The sequence below is a fragment of the Hyperolius riggenbachi genome, chromosome 5, assembly GCF_040937935.1.
Source record: "Hyperolius riggenbachi isolate aHypRig1 chromosome 5, aHypRig1.pri, whole genome shotgun sequence".
Taxonomy (NCBI): domain Eukaryota; kingdom Metazoa; phylum Chordata; class Amphibia; order Anura; family Hyperoliidae; genus Hyperolius; species Hyperolius riggenbachi.
The window spans coordinates 270,928,520-270,940,613 of NC_090650.1; the positions used below are offsets into that span (position 1 = coordinate 270,928,520).

Sequence of the window (12,094 nt, forward strand, 5' to 3'; positions counted from 1 at the left end):
GTTTAGGTAGCCAGGGGGTATATGTGCCCAGTCTAGGTAGCCAGGGGGGTATATGTGCCCAGTCTAGGTAGCCAGGGGGGTATATGTGCCCAGTCTAGGTAGCCAGGGGGGTATATGTGCCCAGTCTAGGTAGCCAGGGGGTATATGTGGACAGTCTAGGTAGCCAGGGGGTATATGTGCCCAGTTTAGGTAGCCAGGGGGTATATGTGCCCAGTCTAGGTAGCCAGGGGGGTATATGTGCCCAGTCTAGGTAGCCAGGGGGTATATGTGCCCAGTCTAGGTAGCCAGGGGGGTATATGTGCCCAGTCTAGGTAGCCAGGGGGGTATATGTGCCCAGTCTAGGTAGCCAGGGGGTATATGTGCCCAGTCTAGGTAGCCAGGGGGGTATATGTGCCCAGTCTAGGTAGCCAGGGGGTATAGGGTCCCCGTTTAGGTAGTTAGTGACAGGAGCGCTGCGCTCCGCTCCCCTCTAGCCACCGCCGCTCCCCCCTCACCTTTCCGCAGCTTCAGACCTCAATCAGCGGGCGACCCGACCAGTGAGAGGGCGCTGGACGCACCCGCTCTATATGCGGAAGCGATGTCACTTCCGCATATCAGTGCGGCGTGCTAGGTCCTAGCTCCCGCCCGCCTGATCGAGGTCTGACGCGGCCGGCGCCGGCGGCTAGAGGGAGCGAGCAAGCTTCGGCCACAGGGGGAGAGCGGCGGCCGGGCAGCGCCTCTCAGAGGCAGGCGCCTGGGTGCCTTGCACCCGCCCAGGCTCGGCCCTGCTCCATCCCTATGCAGAGTCCTGATGAGAGTGTAAATGAGAGGTTACTCATCCAGCTCTCTGAATTCCACTGATGAGATCTCCCTTCAGCCGGGGCACTGCTAGCTACTTAATACTGAGGGTACCTCTGACTACCTAATGCTAAGGGACACCTGTAACTACCTATGATGGGCAAGAGAAGTATGGAAGAAGTAACATCTGGGACAGCCAGCGCACTTGCAGTGCAGTTTGGTTTGAGGGTTTGTAGGTTCATGGAGGGCGAAGTCTAGGGTTCCAGGACATCTGTGCCTATAGGCTGTTGTGATGTAAATCCGGGCCTGACATTACCTGTATGTTTTTTGGATGAGGGAGGAAAATGGATTGAGCAATCAGCCACCTGAATTCAGGGCCGCCATCAGAAATTTTGGGGCCCCTGACACATCATCAGGGCTGGACTCCTCCCCCCCCTCCTTGGGCTCACCCACTGGTTGCCATGCCCGCCCACTAGCCACCCTACCCCGTGTCTGTGCGCGAAATGCGCTGCGGCAAAAGTCGGCGTGATCATGGCATGTTGTGGGTGGAGCCAAATACTAGGAAAATACAGGTAGACCCCGGTTAACAAATGAGATAGGGACTTGTAGGTCCGTTCTTATCCTTTATCCGTTCTCTTTTGTCCCCTTCTTTTGTTCCTGTGCCTCTTTTGTCTCCCTGTGTCTCACCTCAGTTTGTGCCTCTTTTGTGTCCCTCTGTGTGACCTCATGCTCCCGTCTCATCTCTTTTCTCCCTGTGCATCTTTTGTCCGCCTCTGTTACCCCTGTGCCTCTGTTTATCCCCCTGTGTTACCTCTTGTCCCCTTCTGTCTCAGCTCATCCCCCTGCCTTAGCCAGGTATAGGTGCCCCAGTATAGGTATCCAGGCATAGGTGCCCCCCGTATAGGTAGCCCGGTATAGGTTCCCCCAGTATAAGTAGCCAACTATAGGTGGTGCCCCGGTATAGGTAGCCTGGTATTGTTGCCCCCAGTATAGGTAGCCTGGTATGGGTGGTGCACCAGTACCAGTGGTGCACCAGTACCTGGCTAGGTACAGGTGCCCCCAGTATAGGTAGCAAGTTATAGGTGCCCCAGTATAAGTAGCCAAGTATATAGGTGGTGCCCCAGTATAGGTAGCCAGGTACAGGTGGTGCCCTCAGTAAAGGTAGCTAGTTATAGATGGTGCTCCAGTATAAGTAGTCAGGTATAGGTGGTGCCCCAATAGAGGTAGCTAGTTATAGCTGGTTCCAGCCCCAGTATAGGTAGCCAGGTGTAGATGATGGCCCAGTATAGGCAGCCTGTAGCCAGATATAGGTGGTGCCCCAGTATAGAAAGTCTGCAGTAGCGGGCCCACTCATCTGCTCCCCACGTTCAAGCGCTGATGTCACTCTTCTCTTAGTGCTGTAATGCGGTGTGCTGGTTAGTGAGCCACAGGCCCGCAGCCAGTGCATGCAGCCCTTCCAGCACTTTGGGGGGCCTGGGGCCCCCAGAAGCCCTGGGCCCCTCACTGCAGTGTCAATTATACCCCCCTGATGGCTGCCCTGCCTGAATTATACAATATGTCTAATGAGCATTTCAATTGAAACAAAATGTATGAAAACAGCTTTCAGCAGCATTTTTTTTTACCATCCTGAAAATTACAATTTTAGGGAAACCAACCAGCTTTTAATTTCCATTCTCTAAATAATTTTACAACTGATTTTTAGTTCAGTTTCCTTTGCATGCTGAAGTTTGTTCCAGTCTTCAAAATTCACCCCTCTACCAGCTATGTGTATTATTGTGTCATCTGAATGCACACAGCTCAACTATTCAGCAATCGGCATTTAAAGCTGAACCTACTGGCACAATTTTCTTCCTAATCAGCTTCTGCGAGTCCAGCCTCCTAGAGCAGGACCTCCCCATGCCTGAGCCATGTGATGTGCTGACGTCACGGCGACATCACTGACTCTTTCTCTGCATGGGAACTAGACACCACCCTACTCTTGCTGCTATTGGCTAGAGGAGGCCGAGGAAAAAAGCTTGGAGGAGACACACACACACATACAGTGCAGAGCTCACTGCTGCTAGAGTTCTGCAGCTGAAACGTGACTTTCAACGTTTGCTTTTTTATTTTATTATTAATAATTATATTATTTATGCACACCCTTTCACCCCTCGTTAGTCCTAGCTACCCCCGAGCTCCCCTGGTGACATTACTGTGCAAGATGTAGCTGCTGATTACAAGCTAAAACCATGTTCTGTTTGCATTGGAGACTGTGAAAACCGACAACAAAAAAGAAGCACAGGGCGTCGTTTTCTTTAAATCTTTTTCTCTCTTCTCAAGACGATTACAAAAAAAAATCTCAAAGATGGTCGTTTTATTAAAGTGATATTTTTTTTTATGCATCGACCGCCTTTGATTTCTTTCTCCCACAAAGGATTTGTTTCAAGGTGAATCGACCGAGGTAAAAGGGAGACTACACAAAAGTCGAATTACCAGCTACCACTAAACCAGCAGAATCGGGATTTCGGGTTTGGCGACTGCTTTTCCTTATATGACGGGGCTTTAATTCATGAGTCAATTGTCGTCTTTTGCTGACCCTATCAGGAGATCAGAATGAGCAAGGAAAGGCCCAAGAGGAATATCATCCAGAAGAAATATGTAAGTAGAGATCGTTATGCCGTGTTATTGTTGTGAGTGGCACATTTCCAAGCGGACCTTTAAATGCCAAGGTTGACTTCTTTTTGTAGTGCTGAAGATGGGCTTTAACCCTTTATCAGCAGATGCAGCTGGCGGTCGGGTGTTTCAGTCCCTGCCCCGGTGTCCTGCATCAAACCGCTCGTCCTAAATAAATATGTTGCCCATGGATTATAGGTGCTGACCTCAAATGACACAATCATAAAGCTGTTGTCACAGAAGGGCACGGCGGATGTCATAGCCCCCATCAAGAATGTGCTGAATTAAATGGCTACATGAATGTGCTCAGCGTGCTCTTTCCAGCCTCTGGTTATTATGGCGATCGTTTTCTAGGGATCTGGCTGATGGGATCGCTCGCTGCTAGGGATCAGGTTACACTCGGAGGCATTACTAATCAGGCGTTGGATTAAGTTTATGATGCCTCAGCACGCTTGCTGACTTGATCAGGTTTTCCTTTGTTTTGATGTAATGTCATCCGGTGCCGGACTATGTTTAGAAAAGCCCGTTTCCGCACGATAATGCAGCATGTTTAAATGGCTCGGCCTTTGATGTATAGGCTGCTGCTAGAAGAAAGGGATCACACGCGATCGTAACTTCTTCCTTTGTCAAGCCGGATACTGCTATTTTCGTCGTTTTAACACGCCTTCTCACTTTATTCCTATTCTTAAAAGCTTTTTGTTTAACTGACTCTCAATGCTAGTACATTTTTATTTATTTTATTTTGCTGAGAATATGACTTGATCGTGTTCAAAGCGTGTTAAAGCCCAGCCGCATTGCAGTGGGTTTGCTTATGATTGTGGAATACTTTTAGTTCCAGTGCAGTTAACTATAGCAGTGCTGTCTTTGTTCAATTTGATTGTTATTCTCCCTTTTGATTGCTGTTTGTATGTTTGATCGAAGCAATCGGATAATAAATGCAAACTTGTATGGATTGATCCGTGTGTGTGTGTGTGTGTGTGTGCGCGCACCCTCTTCCTCCCTCCCTTCTGTATTCGTTAACTCGTGCCACCCTACATGGAATCGTGTCGCAGAGATTCTGCCTGGCAACATCTCAACTCCCCCAAATGGTGACGGGGGGTGGTGTTTGTTTGGAGAGGGGGAGTGTGATGAGAAAGGAAGGGGGCGCAAGGAGGTATAGTTGATGTGGATAGCTGTGCTGAGCAGACCCTGGTCCATAAATCAGCCCCCTCCCTCTCACTCTGCAGCCATAAGCATGGCTGCTGTCTGCTCGCTGCTGGCCTTGCCCCCCTCCCTCCATTCTCCTCCTCCACCAGCACCGTATCCTGCCTCTATACCACGGGCAGATCAACAGGTTTTACTGGACAAGCAGTTCTACCAGACGTTGCCGGTGCTTGCCTGGGCTGTGCACGAAACGCTTCTGGCTTTGTGACGTCACTCTCTCCACGTCTGGATACAGTTGTGTTCGATTTGATTCTGACGTCACGCTGTCTAAGAGGAGGAGTTGGTGGAAACTATAGAACGTCATCGTGGAGGCGGGATGGCCCAGTCTTGCCCCTAGAAATTGTAAAAATAAAAAATAAAAAAAGAGGGGGATAGATGTGTAATGATAGTTGTTACATCACAGCACTTCAAGCTATGTGATTTCTGATCTGGAAGTATTGGTGACAGATTTTTCTTATTATTTATTTATATAGTGTCAACATCTTTTGTAATGCTATACAAAGTTCAAAACAAATAGTGGGGAACATGTATACATATACAATTAGGACATCCAGTCATACAAATACATACATGGTTGATGTGTGGTTTGAAACATCACCAATACTGCAGTGTGCATGTTCATATGAAATCTGAAACACTAGAAGGGAGGTCCCTGACTGTCCTTGTGAGCTTACAATTTAGAGGTTGGCACCAGTATTTATGTATATTAGTAGCTAGGTACCCTTTTGAGATGACATCAGCTAGCCAGACAATGTATCAGATACATCACACAATGTATCTTGCACATAGTTAAAAGAATATGCATTTTGTGCTACCTGGAGAATTGAAGGTTAATCAATGTCACCATTACTTCTGAAAAATGACTGAAGGTAGTATGTTTTGTAGGAATGATGAAAACAAAATGTGAGTGTTCATTAACTAACAGTGCTTATTTTATAGGCTTTCGTTTGCCATTTTCAGAACTCATTTTAACCTAGGGAGCCAGCTGTTTATATATAGTTTATGGGTCTAATAACATTTTTATGACAGATGTCAGTAAAAGTGTTGTGCCACCCAGAGGTTAGTAAATATCCACTGAACTGTTGTGACGTTATTTTATGTGAAGCACAGCATTCTCATTTATGATACATTTGCACCGAAATTCATAATTGAAACATTTTAGTCATTCATTTGCGAAATGTTTCAGATGTACACAGGCACTTTGCAGGCTTTGACTAAAGCCACATAACATTCTTTCTCTTTATACATCTGGTGGTGTCTTGATGCTGGGAATACACGGTTAGATCCGGCGGCTCGATTAGCTGCCAGATCGACTCACACCGCGGCTGCCCGGATCGATTTCCGCTCGTCCCCGCAGGCGCTTCCTTATCTTCCACTCGATTTCCACTATTGTCCGCCCAAGGGTATCGAGCGGGGACTCGATCTGCGCGGTGATTGGACATGTCGGAAACTATCAATCGAGCATTCAGCAGCTCGATTGATACCAAACTATCTACCCGTGTATGCCCAGCATAACACCACTTTTTACTGACAATTGTTTGCAGAAGTGAGTGCTACAGTAGAGTGCATTACCTATTTTTGTACTACCACAATGCCTGTATAATGGCTTTTGTGCATTATCTTATGCTAGGTACACACGATACAATTTTCTGTCAGATTTACCTGCCAGATTTATTTTTTCCAACATGTCCGATCTGAATTTTGGTCAGAAATTTTTTTTCTGAGCGATTTCCGTTCACTTCTATGGAAATAGATTAGAAAATTGATCAGAAAATCTATCGAAATTCAGACAAATTCGGGCATGCTGTAAAAAAATGAAATCTGGCAGGTAAATCTGCCAGAAAATTGTTGTGTGTACCTAGCGTAACAGCACAATGATTTGGCATCAACAACCCACATACACTTGTGGAAAATGTTACAATCTACACATACACTTTATTAACACTGGAAAATATTACAATCTACTAACAATCAAAACTGAAATGATGGCCTTACCTCAAGTCATTTTTGCTATCAGGTGAAATTTTTCCATCAAGCACTCCTGGCTTCTTCCAATATTCCATAAACATACAGTTAAGTTCCCCCAAAATTGGCCCTAGACCAGGGGTGTCAAACCCAATCACATAAGGGTCTAATATCTAAAACATAGTCTAATCTGCAGGCCAGTATGGTCTCAAACTAAGTGATGTAACTATAGTGACAGTGGGGGCCAACTCCTCCCCCTTCAGCAGAGTAATGCAGTGTATTATTTACCTGCTTTGAGTCTCCTATGATCTTTACGACAGCCATATGCTCTATGCTGCATACCTCTGGCTCCTGAAGCATGTCATGTGATCTGGAGAAGGTGGTGTGGAAGCACAGAGCGTGCAGCTGCTGGGATGAACAGAAGAGACTCATTGCTGGAGTGGGGAAATATTACACTGCACCGCTGCTCAGTTATGTGATGGTGTCAGGGTGGGGATCCCAGGGCCCCATGCTAATTTTGCTGGTGATATCCCGTGGGTAGTTGGTGCACCCAGGCTCAAACTAACAATGTTTCAATCAGAATCACTGTCACTGTGCCCCTCTGGATAGGAAGGCAGTGTGCTGTAGTTTTTACTGCTTACAAAGATGCACACTAAAAGTTATTACCTGTCCAAGATATGGCAGATTCGATCAATGTAATCAAATCTGCCAGAAACTGCTGACGCAAACATTGCCCAAATGATTGATTTCTGTCTGGAATTGTTTGATCGCACAGGACGGAAATTACTTGCCCGGCGGAGTGTTGGGAGTGCGTCGTTCGCTGCACTTGATTTGACCACGACTGATGCAGAGTGTTAGCAGTGCTGTCACCTGTCCCACTGGCATGTGTCCTCCCTTGTCTGGTGGTGTTACTCCATGCCGCGGGGCTCCACCTCCCAGTGTCGTCTTCTCCTCTCTCTGTCATGTGACACAAGCTGAAGTTCAAACACTAGAGGTTCGGCAGCGTACACGCTGGACCTGTAGTGTTTGAACTTTAGCTTGTGCCACATGACGGAGAGAGGAGAAGATGCAGGGAGGAGGTGCCCTACAACATGGAGCAAAACCACCGGACATGGGAGGACATGCACCGATGGGACAGGTCAGTGCTTTGCTGCCATGGGATAGTACAGATGGGGGAGACCTGAGTGACCTGGCAGGCGGCAGCAGCTCCACATATATCATGTTGCAATCGATTGAAAATCTGTGTACAGCATGTTGGCAGCCAAGACAATAAATCCCTCTCTGATCTGGTTCGATCAGAAAAAGAATTTAAGGTCGATCTGGTGGCCATCTATAAGTGTATGGCCACCTTAAGAGGTGATCAATTAGATAATTCTGTCTTGCATCCAGATTGTGTGCAGCTTGGAACAGGGCCAACCAAATGAATTTCCTGCTAATTTTGATTGCCCTAATTCCAAGCTACGACCAATTTCATTCAATGTGCATGCAAGCCAGAATTACAAGCATTTGCCATCTCTAATCCTAACCTACATTAGGTAGTAAAGGGAGAAGTTGGGATCCTAATGAGGCTTTCCACAGCGTCCTCCAGTACGCCGTTGCCACTCGTGGAGCCTCCAAAGATTGACAAGGGCTTGTCAGCACTCTGAGAGGGGCCACGCTCCTCTTCAAGGAGTGAGCACAGTTGTACTGTGCTTGCATGAGAACATCCGCCCCTGTGCAGTACCACCGGTAGGTAGGTATAGTGGTCTGTAGGTAGGTATAGTTGCCTGTAGGTAGGTATAGGTGCCTTTAGGTAGGTAGGTATAGGTGCCTTTAGGTAGGTAGGTATGTATAGGGGGCCTGTAGGTAGGTGGGTAGGTAGGCATTGAGGCCTGTAGGTAGGTAGGTATAGGGGCCTTTAGGTAGGTAGGTAGGTATAGGGGCCTTTAGGTAGGTAGGTATAGGGGCCTTTAGGTAGGTATAGGGGCCTGTAGGTAGGTATAGCGGCCTGTAGGTAGGTAGGTATAGCGGCCTGTAGGTAGGTAGGGATAGTGGTAGGTAGGTAGATAGGTCGGTAGGTAGAAATCCCTCGCCCTCCCGCCAACCCCCCCACGGCCCCCTCCGTCCCCCGTGCCTCCTCCGCTCACCCCTGCAAGAATCTACTCGCCTTTCCCGTGGAGCGCAGAGCGGCAGACCTCTTCGTTACTTCTTTGTTCCCTCTAGTGGCTGGACCGGCTCTTACTGATGACGTCATTGTAAGAGCCGGTCACTAGGGGGAACCAGGAAGTCGGCGAGAGGTCTGCCGCTCTGCGCTCCGCGATAGGTGAGTGGATGGAAACTATGCGGGCAGGGGGGGGCGAGCGGAGGAGGCGCGGGGGGGGGGGTCGGAGGAGGACTAATGCGAGCGGCGGAACGCTCGGCGATGCGGCGTCGGGATTCGGCGGATTCGTATAGTGGAAAATGGCGTCGGGATTCGAATCCACGAATCTCGAATATTTCCTAATATTCGAGGGATTCGTGGATTCGCAGGATTCGTCGTCCCACCCCTAATTAAATCCTTCAGGTGTACAAGTAATTTAATATCTGATAGGCTATTAAAATTGTCATCAAATTAATAGTCCTGTGTTTTGTGTGTGTCAAACCCATTTTCAGTGACATGTCAAATGGGAGCAAGCTCTGCTGTGTTGATTCTTTCCATTCTGTATTCATGACATGTTGCATTATTGCTAAGATTGTCTAGTGCAGGATTGCTTTTTATTACCTCTATTTCCTCTGTTCTGTGTTTGGTTGTGTGTGTATTAGACATTTCCTGCGACTTTTTATTTTCTACTCGAAGAAAGAAGCATCCATCGACTGCTAATTCTTCCAGCTGTTCCATTATTCATTTCTCTTTTCCCCTCCCCCACTTGCTTATTCTCAGAGGTCTCTCACAACGGCACCTGTTTCTTACCATTTCATTTAGTATATGCTTTAGCAGAGAGGAATCTTCCTGGTGCATGTGGATTTTTGAATGATGGGGATCCTATCTTTGTAAAATGATCTCTCATAGAAGTACTAAACAAAAATTCTTGTTAGTCACCGGTTTATAGGCAGGCCTTTCTGGCTGCTGAATGCAGCTGACACCTGCTATCCAGCACTTTATACTGAGCATAGAATGCATGCACACTCCTGTAGCATGCTGTTCACCTCACCAAGCATTAAAATGAACAGTGGTGTCCTCCCACCTGAACATCACGTTACAACACGCTTGCACACACACTTTTGAGGCACAAAACTGATAACCTCGAGCAGTCCCGATTGTGCAGACATTTACCTCTAGTATTTAAGGCTGCAGCTGCTGGACTCTTCTTGTCTGCTATGCTGTCTGTTGGGAGCAATACAAATTTTTTTTTTTTTTTTTTTTTTTTTTTTTTTACACCATTACAGTATTATGACCTGTAACCAGTATATAGTTATATAGGTATAATTTAAATTTCAAGTCCAATTTTTCTTTTCAGTTTTTATTAGTATGGGGGAATGTTAAGGTGTCAACGTGTTGTTTTTTTGGAAACAATGAAATAATCATTTAGAAGCAATGATTGGAAAACCTTGTGGCGTTTAATCCTACCACTCCCAGCAGTAAGATTTTTATCGGCTTACTGTGTTGATCTGATTTAAGGTGACAGAATTTGCAACTGAAGACTGATCTTAAAGAGACTCTAACAAAAATGTCATCCTTTTTTCTACCATCCTACAAGTTCCTAAACCTATTCTAATGTGCTCTGGCTTACTGCAGCACTTTCTACTATCACCGTCTCTATAATAAATCAATGTATCTTTCCCCTGTCGGACTTGTCGTCCTGTGTCTGGAAGGCTGCCAACTCTTCCGTGCTGATCTGTTATGCACACCCCTCTCCCGGCCCCTCTATGAATACTCCTGTGTGTGTGTTATTTACATAAGCCAGCAGAGTCTCTGCTCTCTTATCAGTGAGAGAAGAGAGCTGGATAAAAATCCTCCTCGGCTGTGAAAGGATCTGGCTGACACATACTGAGGAATTACAGACAGGGCAGAGCTGTCTGCAGGAAGGAACGATCAGCCTGTCACTAGTATTCAGTGGGTGAGAGCTGCAGGGGGGCAGAAGGTAAACACACAAATGATCTCTTGAGATTCAAAAGGAAGGCTGTATACAGCCTGCTTGTGTATGGATGTATTTTCTATGTGTGGACATACTGTACATCAACCTACTTCCTGATTTGGTGGCCATTTTGTTTGTTTATAAACAAACTTTTTAAAACTGTTTTTGACTACTTTTAATGCGGCAGGGAGCGGTGAAATTGTGACAGAGGGTAATAGGAGATGTCTCCTAACTGGTATGTTTACTTTTGTGCGATTTTTAACAATACAGATTCTCTTTAAAGCTTGCTGTACACTGGTCGATTTTTATTGTTGGTCATCTGATTGAATCTGCTAGACATTAATGCCCCAACATGCCAGACCGATCGCTTTTCAGCCAAAATTGGTCAATTGTACTGGACAGAAGATATCGATCCGCGGTGGGTCAGAAGCGGCAGCAGATCAATGGGCCCGTAGCATTGCACTGCTTCAAAAAGTACAACATTGTGGTAAGACAGATTTTTAATAGATTTTAAATACATTTCAGCGGGAAATCCACTGCCGCTTCTGCCCTGCCCCCAGTGGACCTAGATTTTCCGTCCTGAATGAGCAATATTTTAGATTTTGATTTATTTATTTCTTGGGGGGGGGGGGGGGGACCTTTAAAATCGCTGCAGTGCTGTGTGCAGTGATTCTTAAGACCATTGTGCTCATGTTTCCAGTCGACAGGAAGCTCTGTACTGTAAACTGTGCAGCGCTTCCAATTAGCGATTTGCAGGGTTTTTTATTTTTCACTAAACTTTATTATATGTACCAGGTGTCCGTAGATTGTCCCCCAGATCTCTGCAAAGTTGCTTTTCAAAGTGATTTTGCAGCACTGCTGTACACAGCATTGAGCGCAAATGTGCTAAAAATGGTGCATGCCCTGCAATTGCCCCATTCGCACTTGTGGATTCCACACAACTCACTTTCATTGGCAAAGCATTTTTGGGAATCGCAGGTGATGGAATCTTTTGGTGGACAAACAGGCAGTACCTGGTAGATGGTGTAACCATTCCACAATCTGTCAAAACTAAAACCACAACAGTTCCATTTTTATGAGGTTACCCCATACTGACAATAGTGGCATGTATGCCGACATGACAGTTAGAGGTAAAATTCTAAAGATAGGTCCCTGCAGTTATTTTAGTACTCGAGAAATTTGCAGCAAGTTCTCAGCTTATGTATTTTCCAGTGTGGCTTGAGCTTGCTGAAAGAAAGCAGCAGTTGTAGGTAAACTCCAACAACGGACTACCTAAAGCTGCTGCTCATAGCAAGATAGATATTGATCAGTGTCTTCCATTGTAGGAAGCAAAACAGCGAGCATGTTTATTTGCATGAATTTCCTGATTGCATGGGGTTTTTCTTGCGTTATTCCCCCTTTAT

At 46.3% G+C, this 12,094-nt stretch overlaps 1 protein-coding gene across 1 annotated transcript in view; it reads left to right on the forward strand.

Annotated features, from left to right (window-relative positions):
* The first annotated feature begins 2,750 nt into the window (after positions 1-2,750).
* Positions 2,751-12,094, forward strand: part of JARID2 (jumonji and AT-rich interaction domain containing 2) — a 221,212-nt gene continuing 211,868 nt past the window's right edge. The window contains exon 1 of the mRNA XM_068236929.1: positions 2,751-3,414. Coding sequence (XP_068093030.1) covers positions 3,370-3,414 — 45 coding nt within the window. The 5' untranslated portion in view covers positions 2,751-3,369. The remainder of the gene's footprint in view (positions 3,415-12,094) is intronic.